The following is a 15,410-nucleotide window of genomic DNA, read 5'->3' on the forward strand; positions in this document are numbered from 1 at the left end:
AATCACTTTGAACACCAACATTTAAAAGTTTCTCACCATTTAAAAAATATTCTGTTTTCTATTCTTCCTACCAAAGTGAATAACCTCACAGTTCCCAACATTATACTCCATCTGCTATCTTACTGCCACTCACTCAGTCTATCTATATCCCTTTGCAGACTTTTTGTATTCTCCTCACAGCTTACTGTCCCACCAAGCTTTGTATTGTCAGCAAACCTGGATACATTACACTCAGTCCCTTCATCTAGGCCATTAATATAGTTTGTAAATAGGTGTGGCCCCAGCATTGATCCTTGCGGCACCCCACGAGTTACAACCTGCCAATGTGAAAAAGACCCGTTTATCCCTACTCTATTTTCTGTCTGTTAACCAGTCCTCTATCCATGCTACAATATACTATACTATATTACCCCCAAACGCATGAGCCCTTGTGTAATAAACCTTTATGTGGCACCTTATCAAGTGCCTTTTGGAAATCTAAATATACTACATCCACTGGTTCCCCTTTATCTACTCTGATAGTTACATCCTCAAAAAACTCTAATAAATTTGTCAAACATGATTTCCCCTTCATAAAACCATGTTGACTCTGCCGAATCAAGTTATAATTTTTTAAGTGCTCTGATACCACTTCCTAACAATGGATTCCAGCATTTTCCTTATGACTGATGGCAGTTTAACTGGCCTGTAGTTCCCTGTTTTCTCTCTCCCTCCTTTCTTGAATAACGGTGTTCTATTTGATACCTTCCAATCTACTGGGACCGTTCTACATAAGAACATAAGAAATAGAAGCAGGAGTAGGCCATTTGGTCCCTCGAGCCTGGTCCGCCATTTAATATGATCATGGCGGATCTGATCTTGGGCTCAGCTCCACTTCCCTTCACTCCCTTATCATTCAAAAATCTGTCTATCTCCACCTTAAATATATTCAAAGATCCAGCCTCCACAGCTCTCCGGGACAGAAAATTTCACAGATTTATGACCTTCTGAGAGAAGAAATTTCTCATCATCTCAGTTCTAAATGGGCAACCCGTTATTCTTAAACTATGCTCCCTAGTTCTAGAATCTAGAGAATTTTGGAAGATCAAAACCAATGCATCCACTATCTCTGCAGCCACCTCTTTTAGAACCATCGGATGTAGGCCGTCAGGTCCAGGGGATTTGTTGGCTTTTAGTCCCATTAGTTTCTCTAGTACTTTTTTTCTACTTATATTAATTACGTTAAGTTCCTCACCCTCATTAGACCCTTGTTTCCCCTCCATTTTTGATAAGATGTTTGTGTCTTCTACTGCAGAGTCAGATACAAAATATTTGTTTAACGTTTCTGCCATTTCCTTATTCCTCTTAATAATTTCTCCGGTCTCAGCCTCGAAGGGACCACTATTTACTTTTGTTACTCTCTCCAATTTACATACTTTTAGAGGGAGCACAGCGAAGGTTCAGCAGGAAAGGGATACTGAGGTGAATGATCAGCCATGATCTTTTTCATAGAATCATAGAATCATAGAAAATAGGTGCAGGAGTAGGCCATTCGGCCCTTCGAGCCTGCACCACCATTCAATAATTCCCTCAGTACCTCTTTCCTGCTTTCTCTCCATACCCCTTGATCCCTTTAGCCGTAAGGGCCATATCTAACTCCCTCTTGAATGAACTGGCATCAACAACTCTCTGCGGTAGGGAATTCCACAGGTTAACAACTCTCTGAGTGAAGAAGTTTCTCCTCATCTCAGTCCTAAATGGCCTACCCCTTATCCTTAGACGGTGTCCCCTGGTTCTGGATTTCCCCAACATCGGGAACATTCTTCCGGCATCTAACCTGTCCAGTCCCGTCAGAATCTTATATCGTTCTATGAGACCCCCTCTCATCCTTCTAAACTCCAGTGTATAAAGGCCCAGTCGATCCAGTCTCTCCTCATATGTCAGTCCAGCCATCCCGGGAATCAGTCTAGTGAACCTTCACTGCACTCCCTCAATAGCAAGAACGTCCTTCCTCAGATTAGGAGACCAAAACTGAATACAATATTCCAGGTGAGGCATTACCAAGGCCCTGTACAGCTGCAGTAAGACCTCCTTGCTCCTATACTTAAATCCCCTAGCTATGAAGAGCAACATACCATTTGCCTTCTTCATCGCCTGCTGTACCTGCATGCTAACCTTCAATAACTGATGAACCATGACACCCAGGTCTCGTTGCACTTCCCCTTTTCCTAATCTGCCGCCATTCAGATAATATTCTGCCTTCGTGTTTTTGCCCCCAAAGTGGATAACCTCACATTTATCCACATTATACTGCATCTGCCATGTATTTGCCCACTCACCTAACCTGTCCAAGTCACCTTGCAGCGTCCTCCTCACATCTCACACCGCCACCCAGTTTAGTGTCATCTGCAAACTTGGAGATATTACACTCAATTCCTTCATCTAAATCATTAATGTACATTGTAAATAGCTGGGGTCCCAGCACTGAGCCCTGCGGCACCACACTAGTCACTGCCTGCCATTCTGAAAAGGACCCGTTTATCCCGACTCTCTGCTTCCTGTCTGCCAACCAGTTCTCTATCTACTTGAGTACATTACTCCCAATACCATGTGCTTTAATTTTGCACACTAATCTCTTGTGTGGGACCTTGTCAAAAGCCTTTTGAAAGTCCAAATACACCACATCCATTGGTTCTCCCTTGTCCACTCTACTAGTTACATCCTCAAAGAATTCCAGAAGATTTGTCAAGCATGATTTCCGTTTCATAAATCCATGCTGACTTGGACTGATCCTGTCACTGCTTTCCAAATGCGCTGCTATTTCATCTTTAATAATTGATTCCAACATTTTCCCCACTACTGGTGTCAGGCTAACCAGTCTATAATTACCTGTTTTCTCTCTCCCTCCTTTTTTAAAAAGTGGTGTTACATTAGCTATCCTCCAATCCATAGGAACTGATCCAGAGTCGATAGACTGTTGGAAAATGATCACCAATGCATCCATTATTTCTTTGGCCACTTCCTTAAGTACTCTGGGATGCAGACTATCAGGCTTTATCGACCTTCAATCTCATCAATTTCCCCAACACAATTTCCCGCCTAATAAGGATATCCTTCAGTTCCTCCTTCTCACTCGACCCTCGGCCCCCTAGTACTTCCAGAAGGCTATTTGTGTCTTCCTTCATGAAGACAGAACCAAATTATTTGTTCAGCTGGTCTGCCATTTCTCTGTTCCCCATTATAAATTCACCTGATTCTGACTGCAAGGATCTACGTTTGTCTTCACTAATCTTTTTCTCTTCACATATCTATAGAAGCTTTTGCAGTCAGTTTTTATGTTCCTGGCAAGCTTCATCTCATTATTTTTCCCCTCCTAATTAAACCCTTTGTGCTCCTCTGCTGAAATCTAAATTTCTCCTAGTCCTCAGGTTTTCTGCTTTTTCTGGCCAATCTATGCCTCTTCCTTGGATTTAACACTATCCTTAATTTCCCTTGTTAGCCACGGTTGAGCCACCTTCCCCGTTTTATTTTTACTCCACACAGGGATGTACAATTGTTGAAGTTCATCCATGTGATCTTTAAATGTTTGCTATTGCCTTTCCACTGTCAATTCTTTAAGCATCATTTTGAATGGTGGTGCAGGCTCGAAGGGCCGAATGGCCTACTCCTGCACCTATTTTCTATGTTTCTATGTTTCTAAGCTTCTAAGCTCTTACAATCTTTTTTTATATTTATTGCTAGGTTCTCTCATATTCAATTTTTTTTTCCTTTTATCAATGTTAGGGTTAGGGTTAAGGTTGGCCATCCTGTGCTAGTTTTTGAAACTCTCCCAATGTACTGCCCTCTTCCAGTACTGTGAGATATCAAAGGCTGCTATGAATCTTTGTTGTAAGATTTGTAGCCATTAAATGAACAGGTTAATGGGTGGTGTGCGTTAATGCAGACAGGAGCTTCCACAATCATGTTAACAGCTGCTATATTAATGATAGAGAGAAGTAAAGCCATTACGCTCAGTCTTCAAGGGAACGAAATTCCACAGGCAGTGGTTGGGGGGTCACACAAGACAGATGTTAGTCGATAGGCGTCCATTGTCCACTCCACCCGATCCTTTTAACTCCATCAATGGAAAGAAAAATCAGCGATAAATGGTTGAAGAGAAAAAAATTGTGGGGATATGAGGAAAGAGTGGGGGAGTAGGACTAACTGGATTGCTGTTGGAAAGAGGCAGCGCTGACTCGATGGGCCAAATAGCCTCCTTCTGTGCTGTACTATTCTATGATTCAATGAGGTGAAGTGTATAACAGGTGGTCAATCCACTACTGCCTGATTTGCCGAAGTTGAATTTTACCCCTTTCCCCCCAAGACCCTTCCTTCTGCCAGAGTTCAAAATAAAATATAAATTGAGTGAAATATACCAATTTTCTTTATTAATTTTAATCACATTTAGAAATAATAAGTGCCACTGTTTTAGAATTATACTTGTCACCTTTAGATCATTGTTGAATAAAGGTTATGCTGTTCCTTAGTTTCTTTCTTTTTCTCCTCCTCTCTTAAAGATATTGACTCCTGACAAAAAAAAATAGATTATCTGGTCATTATCACATTGCTGTTTGTGGGAGCTTGCTTGTGCAAATTGGCTGCCGCGTTTCCTACTTTACAACAGTGACTGCACTCCAAAAGTACTTCATTGGCTATAAAGCGTTTTGTGATGTCCAGTGATCGTGAAAGGCGTTATATAAATCCTACTGGGATACAGTTCCACAGGCACTAGGCACCTTCAGTAACTTGGCCAAGTGAGCATTTTTTATAGCGAGTCCCAGACAGTGAGTAGCAGCGGGCTTGTTGACCATGGGATGTATTGCAGTCAAGCCTGATCCTCTTCTCACCCAATGCCCACAACGCAGATTTCTACAGGGGTCACAAGGTAGCGCTTAAATGGGAACTTTGGCTGATTATCCATCTTGCTAACCCAGCAGAGCTGAAGCCAATTGAATAGTAGTCCTGCTGCCCCAACTCAGATCAGTTATCTCAGCACACAGGTGGATTGGACCTGGGCCATTCCTGGACTGTATCGCTCAGCTGCCTACCTGATATTTTTGTTGTTTCTAAAATAACACACCTGCTCTGCTCTGTTACAGTCCTATGCTATCTTGCCACTTTTCGACTGAAAGAACTGGGCGTGACCCACTTCACCAAGATTATCAAGTCGCAGAATGTGAACAAAATGCACAAAGTGAGGATGGCATTCATTAATCTCTGGAAACACAAACTGAAGTATGTTATTTAAGAAATTAGGGCGATCAGTAATTCCATCTTTATTGTAATGATCTTTCCACAGTTCCTTAAATTCTTCTTTAATACCATGAACCTCACTACATTGATAAAGGACGAGTGGAGCCAAATATATGATGAAGCATACATAAAAGAGAAGCTGATTGATCCTCTGCTGAGGTAATTCATCGAGTTTAAGATTGTTTTTCTTTGTTGTGTCACACAGCGGATCTTCTCTTGACTGAATTTAATACTGACAACATACACACACCATTAATGTCCTAAATAGGTGTCCCTGTCCTCACTTTGCAACCAACCACACAAGATCCCGCATGCCCATCACCCTGTGCTTTAGTCTAAAAGCACTTAGGGCTAAACTTTTCTTTACTTTTCTGCGGGTTCTTAGCGATTTTCTCAGCGGTACAGCTGTTTTTCCACTCGGCGAAAGTTCCCTCTTTTGTTTTTCAATGCTATTGCCCAGGGGTCATGTTAAACCCAGCTTGAATTTTAACAGTTGCAAATTGGTCAGGTTACTCAGTGTCTGTCTGTTTGTCGGATGGACAAAACAAGCCAATGCTTGATGCATCGGCACTGACACATGCAACAAACATTTTCAGATGTGCTTCCACCAATGTCTGCTCATCTGTAATGCATCAGGACACAATGGGCCAGTGTATTTCTCTCTGGTTAACTCGAGCAAGTCTGACAAGGCCCATTGTTGGTTGAATGGAACTATTGGAATCAGCTTTGAACAAGTTACTGGCTCAGGAACAAAAATACAGAACCTAATTTATTTCTTTGTGTTTAATCCCATGATATGAAATGCTTAGAAATAAAGTTAAAGTTGTGCTTGCAGTGCAGTGCACTCACAGCAGGTAACACGGAATGTGCATTCCTCTCCACACTGTCCTTTTGGAAACAATTAGACCATTCAGTGGACAATGACACAATTCTGGTTGGATTCTGTTACCTGGTCCGTTCAAGTTAAACCAAATTGGAATGTATTAAAGATAAAGTACAGAAATAGGCAGCAGGCCCCCCATCGTCTGTAAGAGAAAAGACAGGTTTATGTTTTGGATGTAGACCCTTTGTCCGAATTGGAAATGAGGATCTGGATCAACTGGGCCTTACTGGATCAACTGGGCCTTTATACATTGGAGTTTAGAAGGATGAGAGGGAATCTCATAGAAACATATAAGATTCTGACGGGAAGGGACAGGTTAGATGTGGGTAGAATGTTCCTGATGTTGGGGAAGTCCAGAACCAGGGGACAGAGTCTGAGGATAAGGGGTAGCCATTTAGGATTGAGATGAGGAGAAACTTCTTCACTTAGAGAGTTGTTAACCTGTGGAATTCCCTGCCGAGAGAGTTGTTGATGCCAGTTCATTCGATATATTCAAGAGGGAGTTAGATATGGCCCTTACGGCTAAAGGGATGAAGGGGTATGGAGAGAAAGCGGGAAAGGGGTACTGAGGGAATGATCAGCCATAATCTTATTGAATGGTGGTGCAGGCTCGAAGGGCCAAATGGCCTACTCCTGCACCTATTTTCTATGTTTCTATGTTTCAAACCCACTAATATGGCCAAACAAAATGTAGGGGAAGACCAAGGGATGGAAGAGTCAGGAATCCGGGGTGGGATGGCTAGTTTTATCTTTCGGTGGTGGTGGAGAACTGGCAGTAGAGGGATCGGCCGCCTGTTGTACACCATGGCCGATTCTCCTTTCCATTCTAGAGAGTTAGGCAGGGTGAAAAAACAGGTGTTACCGCCACTAACTCCTGTCACAGAGAGGAAGTTAATGGGTTAAACGCCGTGGGATGTTTTTCTATGCTAAAGCTGCTATTAAATGTAAGTTGTTGTTGTTTATTAGCCTGCAAACAAACAGGAAGGGAAAGGGACAACCGTGCTTTTGAACAGGATGAAACAGACAAACTGAAATCACAATGAAAGGAAGCATAGAACTTCTCCAAGGCTGGCATTCATGAAAAAGAAATAGCAGTGAATCAGACCCCCTTCCTCACTTGCTCAGTTCCCACATTTTCAAAAGAAGTTGTCAGCTATGACTCAGTGGGCAGCACTCTCGCCTCAGAATCTGAAGATTGTGAGTTCAAGTCCTACTCCAGAGACTTGAGCTCAAAATCTGAGCTGATACACCAGTGCAGTACAAAGGGAGCCTCCGCTGCACTGTCGGAGGTACCGTCTTTCAGATGAGACGTTAAACTGAGGCCCTCTCAATCCCATGGCACTATTTTGAAGAAGAGCAAGGGAGTTATCCCTGGTGACCCTGGGAAGGTGGAGTTGAGGTGGAAGATCAGCCATGATCTTGTTGAATGGAGGAATAGGCTCAAAGTGCCAAATGGCCTACTCCTGTTCCTATTTCTTAAGTTCATATGTCCTGGCCAATATTTATCCATCAACATCACTAAAAAAAAAATATCTGGACATTATCTCATTGCTGTTTGTGAAACCTTATGTGCAAATTGGCTGCTGGGTTTCCCACATTACAACAGTGACTACACTTAAAAAGTATGTCATTGGCTATAAAGCGCTTTGGAACATCATGAGGTTGTGAAAGGCGCTATATAAATGCAAGTTTTTCTTTTTTATATTCCACGAAACATAAAAAAATAATGGTTATACGAATCATAAATGTTCTCCCTCTCTCTGTCCATGGAGTACGGTCTCATGCCAGTGTTCCTCCAACCAGCCATTATTTATGTGTGAGCTGGGAAGGTGAGTGGCAGCAGGCCAAATATCCGTGAGGAGCATCACACCAAACTTGATCCTGTCTACAAGCAATAACAACATCTTGCATTTACATAGCCCTTTTAACTTAGTAAAACACCCCAAGGCGCTTCACAGGAGCGTTATCAAACAGAATTTGACCACATAAGGAGACATTGGGACATGTCACCTAAAGTTGGTCAAAGAGGTAGGCTTTAAGAAGCGTCTTAAAGGTGGAGCGAGAGGTGAAGCGGTTTAGAGAGGGAATTCCGGAGCATACGACACACGCGTGCGTGCTCACACACTCACACATACGTAGATGTAGCAAGGTGCACTGGATATCGTTGGTGAGGCGGGAGTTCCGGGGTCGGAGCATCGGCAGGCCTACAAAAGGCCCAGAGTGTGAGCAGAGTCGGGAGTTCGTTGCTGAGACCCAGCCGGTGCAGCTGCAGCGGGGAGACAAAAAAGAAGTAGAAAGAAATCGAAAGGTGACGTCACAGCCAAGGGGGTAAGTGATTGGCTGGTGATTGGTGAGTAGCTTTTCTTTTTCTTTTCTATTTCAGTAAGTTACCTTTAGCGTTGTTGTTGCCAAATTAAGTTAATCTAGGGGTTAAGTCATGGCAGGAGAGCTCGGACACGTGTTATGCTCCTCCGCTACTATGTGGGAAATCAGGGACGCCTCCGGTGTCCCTGACGACCAAGTGTGTGGGAAGTGTATCCGCCTCCAGCTCCTGACCAACCGTGTTGCGGAACTGGAGCTGTGGGTGCATTCACTCTGGAGCATGCACGATGCTGAGAATGATATGAATAGCACATTTAGTGAGTTGGTCTTACCGCAGGTAAAGGGTACACAGCCAGATAGGGAATGGAAGACCAACAGGAAGAGCAGTGCAAGGAAGGTAGTGCAGGGGTCCCCTGCGGTCATCCCCCCTGCAAAACAGATACACCGTTTTGGGTACTGTTGAGGGGGATGACTCATCAGGGGAGGGCAGCAGCAGCCAAGTTCATGGCACCATGGCGGGCTCTGCTGCACAGGAGGGCAGGAAAAAGAGTGGGAGAGCAATAGTGATAGGGGATTCAATTGTAAGGGGAATAGATAGGCATTTCTACAGCCGCAACCGAGACTCCAGGATGGTCTGTTGCCTCCCAGGTGCAAGGGTCAAGGATGTCTCGGAGCGGGTGCAGGCATTCTGAAAAGGGAGGGTGAACAGCCAGTTGTCGTGGTACATATAGGTACCAACGATATAGGTAAAAAACGGGATGAGGTCCTAGGAGACGAATTTAGGGAGCTAGGAGTTAAATTAAAAAGTAGGACCTCAAAAGTAGTAATCTCAGGATTGCTACCAGTGCCACGTGCTAGTCAGAGTAGGAATCGCAGGATAGCTCAGATGAATACGTGGCTTGAGCATTGGTGCAGAGGGGAGGGATTCAAATTCCTGGGACATTGGAACCGGTTCTCGGGGAAGTGGGACCAGTACAAACCGGACGGTCTGCATCTGGGCAGGACCGGAACTAATGTCCTAGGGGGAGTGTTTGCTCGTGCTGTTTGGGAGGAGTTAAACAAATATGGCAGGGGGATGGGAACCTCTGCAGGGAGACAGAGGGAAATAAAATGGAGACAGAAGCAAAAGATAGAAAGGAGAATAGTAAAAGTGGAGGGCAGAGAAACCCAAGGCAAAAAACAAAAAGAGCCACTTTACAGCAGAATTCTAAAGGGTCGAAGTGTGTTAAAAAGACAAGCCTGAAGGCTCTGTGCCTCAATGCTAGGAGTATTCAGAATAAGGTGGACGAATTAACTGCGCAGATAGCAGTTAACGGGTATGATGTGATTGGCATCATGGAGACATGGCTCCAGGGTGACCAAGGCTGGGAACTTAACATCCAGGGCTATTCAGCATTTAGGAAGGATAGACAGAAAGGAAAAGGGGGTGGGGTGGCGTTGCTGGTTAAAGAAGAAATTAATGCAATTGTAAGGAAGGACATTAGCTTGGATGATGTGGAATCGGTTTTGGTGGAGCTACGGAATGCCAAAGGGCGGAAAACACTCGTGGGAGTTGTGTACAGGCCACCACATAGTAGTAGTGGCGTTGGGGACAGCATCAAACAACAAATAAGGGATGTGTGCAATAAAGGTACAGCAGTAATCATGGGTGACTTTAATCTACATATTGATTGGGCTAACCACACTGGTAGCAATGCGGTGGAGGAGGATTTCCTGGAGTGTATTAGGGATGGATTTCTGGACCAATATGTCGAGGAACCAACCAGAGAGCTGCCCATCCTAGACTGGGTCATGTGTAATGAGAAGGGACTAATGAGCAATCTTGTTGTGTGAGGCCCCTTGAGGAAGAGTGACCACAATATGGTAGAATTCTTTATTAAGATGGACAGTGAGAAAGTTAATTCAGAAACTAGGGTCTTGAACCTAAGGAAAGGTAACTTTGATGGTATGAGGCGTGAATTGGCTAGATTAGACTGGCAAATGATACTTAAAGGGTTGACGGTGGATAGGCAATGGCAAATCTTTAAAGATCATATGGACGAACTTCAACAATTGTACATCCCTATCTGGAGTAAAAATGGAACGGGTTTGGTGGCTCAACCGTGGAAATTAAGAGGGGGAAAACAAGGGAAATTAAGGATAGTGTTAAATCCAAGGAAGAGGCATACAAATTTGCCAGAAAAAGTAACAAACCGGAGGACTGGGAGAAATTTAGAATACAGCAGAGGAGGACAAAGGGTTTAATTAAGAGGGGGAAAATAGAGTACAAGAGGAAGCTTGCCGGAAACCTAAAAATTACTGCAAAAGCTTCTATAGGTATGTTAAGAGAAATAGATTAGTGAAGACCAGCGTTGGTCCCTTGCAGTCGGATTCGGGTGAATTTATAATGGGGAGCAAAGAAATGGCAGACCAATTGTACAAGTATTTTGGTTCTGTCTTCACAAAGGAAGATACAAATAACTTCCCGATGTACTAGGGGTCCGAAGGACTAGTGAGAAGGAGGAACTGAAGGATATCCTTATTAGGTGGGAAATTGTGTTAGGGAAATTGACGGGGTTGAAGGCCGATAAATCCCCAGGACCTGATAGTCTACATCCCAGAGTACTTAAGGAAGTGGCCCTAGAAATAGTGGATGCATTGGTGATAATTTTCCAACAGTCTATCAAATCTGGATCAGTTCCTATGAACTAGAGGGTAGCTAATGTAACACCACTTTTTAAAAAAGGAGGGAGAGAGAAAATGGGTAATTATAGACCGGTTAGCCTGACATCAGTAGTGGGGAAAATGTTGGAATCGATCATTAAGGATGAAATAGCAGCGCATTTGGAGAGCAGTGATAGGATTGGTCCAAGTCAGCATGGATTTATGAAAGGGAAATCATTCTTGACAAATCTTCTGAAATTTTTTGAGGATGTAACTAGCAGAGTGGACAAGGGAGAACCAGTGGATGTGGTGTATTTGGACTTTCAAAATGCTTTTGACAAGGTCCCACACAAGACATTGGTGTGAAAAATCAAAGCACATGGTATTGGGAGTAATGTACTGACATGGATAGAGAACTGGTTGGCAGACAGGAAGCAGAGAGTCGGGATAAACGGGTCCTGTTCAAAATGGCAGGCAGTGACTAGTGGAGTGTCGCAGGGCTCAGTGCTGGGACCCCAGCTCTTTACAATATATATTAATGATTTAAATGATGGAATTGAGTGTAATATCTCCAAATTCGCAGATGACACTAAACTGGGTGGCGGTGTGATCTGTGAGGAGGACACTAAGAGGCTGCAGGGTGACTTGGACAGGTTAGGTGAGTGGGCAAATACATTGCAGATGCAGTATAATGTGGATAAATGTGAGGTTATCCACTTTGGGGGCAAAAACACGAAGGCAGAATATTAGCTGAATGGCGGAAGATTAGGAAAAGGGGAGGTGCAACGAGACCTGGGTGTCATGGTTCATCAGTCATTGAAAGTTGGCATGCAGGTACAGCAGGCGGTGAAGAAGGCAAATGGCATGTTGGCCTTCATAGCGAAGGGATTTGAGTATAGGAGCAGGGAAGTCTTGCTGCAGTTGGATAGGGCCTTGGTGAGGCCCACCTGGAATACTGTGTTCAGTTTTGGTCTCCTAATCTGAGGAAGGACATTCTGGCTATTGAGGGAGTGCAGCAAAGGTTCACCAGGCTGATTCCAGGGATGGCTGGGCTGTCATATGAGGAGAGACTGGATCAACTGGGCCTTTATTCACTGGAGTTTAGAAGGATGAGAGGGGATCTCATAGAAACATATAAGATTCTGACTGGACTAGACAGGCTAGCTGCGGGAAGAATGTTCCCGATGTTGGGGAAGTCCAGAACCATGGGACACAGTCTTAGGATAAGGGGCAGGCCGTTTAGGACTGAGATGAGGAGAAACTTCTTCACTCAGAGAGTTGTTAACCTGTGGAATTCCTTGCCGCAGAGAGTTGATGCCAGTTCATTGGATATATTCAAGAGGGAGTTAGATATGGCCCTTACGGTTAAGGGGATCAAGGGGTATGGAGAGAAAGCAGGAAAGGGATACTGAAGGAATGATCAGCCATGATCTTATTGAATGGCGGTGCAGGCTCGAAGGGCCGAATGGCCTACTCCTGCACCTATTTTCTATATTTCTATGTTTCAAACAGGAGCAGAAACCCTGGTTGATTTCACTTTCCCAAAACCAGGAGCACTGAGGCAAATTGTTGCATCAGTACCATTGTCCTAGATGAGATAATCTAACTTAAGAGTTCAAAACTGATACCTACCTGTTGTGTATGGCTCAGATACTCATAATTGATATAGCGCCTTTCACGACCACTGGACATCTCAAAGTGCTTACAGCCAATGAAGTATAGTCACTGTTGTAATGTGGCAGCCAAGTTGCACACAGCAAACTTCAATGTGATAATGACCAGATCATCTGTTTTTGTTATGTTGATTGAGGGATAAATATTGACCAGGACACCAGGGATAACTCTCCTGCTCTTCTTTGAAAAAGTGCCTTGGGATCTTTTACATCCACCTGTGAGAGCAGACAGGGCCTTAGTTTAATGTCTCATCCGAAAGACGGCACCTCCAACAGTGCAGCACTCCACTGGAGTGTCAGCCTAGATTTATGTGCTCAAATTCCTGGCGTGGGACTTGAACCCACAACCTTCTGACTCAGAGGCAAGTGTGCTGCCCAGTGAGGCACAGCTGACATTTGCAGAATAAGAAGGAATCACGAGCATTTATTATAGCACCACATTACACCTTTGAAAAACATGTCAAAGTGCTTCACATTCACTTAGCGGCACTGACTATTATGTAGACAAATATGTCTTCCAGCAGAGCAAGAACCCACAAATAGCAATGAAATGAATGACCAGATTTTTATGGTATTGATTGGGAGAGGAATGTTGGCCAAGACATCAGAAGAATTTCCTGCTCTTCAAATAGTGTCAAGAGATCTTTAAAGTTCACCAAAAAAGGTTAATGGAACCAGGGTTCAACCCATTTAAAATAATGAGGTTAAAACCTCCATTAAATAGTGGAGGACGAAAATGTCACCCAAACACATGAAATGTTCTTACACTGGTATCCCACAGTATCATTTCAAGCCCAATATAAGCTGCTTCAAACAAACAAAACAAACTCCTGAAGCTGCACTTTTGAAATTTGGAAAGATTTTAGCTTCATTATCTACCCCACGACAAGATAAGTTATGTTCTGCCTTTGACACTCGTGCATGCCATTTCAGACAGACCAGACAGTGATATCAGCAGGCTTTTTGGCCAAGGGGTGTAGCATAGATTATAAGGGGGCTTGACAGGATGGATGCAAAGAGGATGTTTCTACTGATAGGGGAGACTACAACTAGAGGGCATAATCTTAGAATAAGGGGCCATCCATTTAAAACTGAGATGAGGAGGCATTTTTTCTTTCAGAGGGTTGGTTGTAAATCTGTGGAATTCGCTGCCTCAGAGAGCTGCGGAAGCTGGGACATTGACTAAATTTAAGACAGAGATAGACAGTTTCTTAACCAATAAGGGATTAAGGGGTTATGGGGAGTGGGCAGGGAACTGGACCTGAGTCCATGATCGGATCAGCCATGATCGTATTAAATGGCAGAGCAGGCTCGAGGGGCCGTATGGCCTACTCCTGCTCCTATTTCTTATGTTCTTATGTTCTTATGTAACCAATCCTCTTTTCGGCCGATGCCCATAATGCACAGGGGTTACCAGAGGTCATGAGATAGCGATAAAGTGGGAACCTTGGCTGGTTATTCTTCTTTCTAACCCAGTGGAGATGAAGCCAATTGAACACCAGTTCCACTGCTCCAACCAAGATCAGCTAACTTTTTCTGTACATGTTACAAAAAATGTGCAAGTTCCACTCAGGGATATGGGGAAAGAGCGGGAGAGTGGGACTAACTGGATTGCTCTTCAAAAGAGTCAGTGCAGACTCGATGAGCCGAATGACCTGCTGCTGTGCTGTACGATTCTATGATTCTATGTGTTCACCATGCTGCTCTGTTCTCTCGTTTATGTCTCTTTGTTAAAGATGGCAGCCGGATATCCACAACCTCATTGACCACTTGGCCAACATGCTGGCTAATAAGGTCACCCATAAAAAGGAGAGCCAACCTGTGACAGTACCAAAAGAGTTTAACATCACCAAACCTAAACCACGCTCCATTCCAATGCCTGAGGAAATTCCTATGCTGGAAATACATAGAAAGGTAAGTCTGGTGGGTGCCCATCTGTCTTCACTGGAGACTGGCATGAGAGAGGGAAAATAAAATGACGTAATACAACTGCTTTTCTGTTTTGAGATTTTTTGGTCAACTCATGTCCTCTTCTCCTTTCCTGAAAATGCTGATTCCTTTTTGGGGTGAGTAGATCGTCCTTTGGTGCCTTGACCAAGTGGCCATTATTTATGTGTGAGTCTTGATGGTGAATGTTGGCAGGCCATTTAATCATAGCAGGACCCAATCTTCCCTCACCCAATAGGGCATCTCAAAGTGATCAGGAGTGTACCTTTTGCTAATGTTTCCCTCTCGAACTCAGAGGCACTAAGACGAATTGAAGAGCTCCTGCCACCGCCCGTTGAGATCAGCTCGCTCAGTGCAGGCCAGGGATTAAACTTGGACTTGCCTGGTCTGTCTGGCTTACTTACCAGGTGCCTTTCCATCTATTCAGCGCTGGATGACTGTAATATGGGTGTTTGATTAAAAAATCTTGGGCAATGGCGAGCAACACCAGAAGATCATGGAGCAAATGACTACCATGGGGAAAAAGTGAAAGCACAGATGTGAACAGGTAATGGAGCCTGATTGGTATGCAGATAGTCCTTGCAAGAAAAAAAGTCTGTTTATCCGTTTAGACCTCTCTTGCCCCTGTTATCTGCTCCTCTCAGACCATCTGACTTGAGAGGGACAAGGCA

General features: G+C 43.9%; 1 protein-coding gene across 2 annotated transcripts in view; it reads left to right on the forward strand.

Annotated features, from left to right (window-relative positions):
- The window catches only part of cfap99 (cilia and flagella associated protein 99), a 392,086-nt gene that overhangs the window by 106,282 nt on the left and 270,394 nt on the right, over positions 1–15,410 (forward strand). For both annotated transcript variants that reach the window (XM_070894010.1, XM_070893926.1), the window contains 3 exons: positions 5,118–5,212; positions 5,318–5,430; positions 14,529–14,706. In XM_070894010.1, the coding sequence (XP_070750111.1) occupies positions 5,118–5,212; positions 5,318–5,430; positions 14,529–14,706 (386 nt within the window). The remainder of the gene's footprint in view (positions 1–5,117; positions 5,213–5,317; positions 5,431–14,528; positions 14,707–15,410) is intronic.

This window comes from Pristiophorus japonicus, chromosome 1 (assembly GCF_044704955.1).
Source record: "Pristiophorus japonicus isolate sPriJap1 chromosome 1, sPriJap1.hap1, whole genome shotgun sequence".
In the NCBI taxonomy this organism is placed as follows: Eukaryota; Metazoa; Chordata; class Chondrichthyes; family Pristiophoridae; genus Pristiophorus; species Pristiophorus japonicus.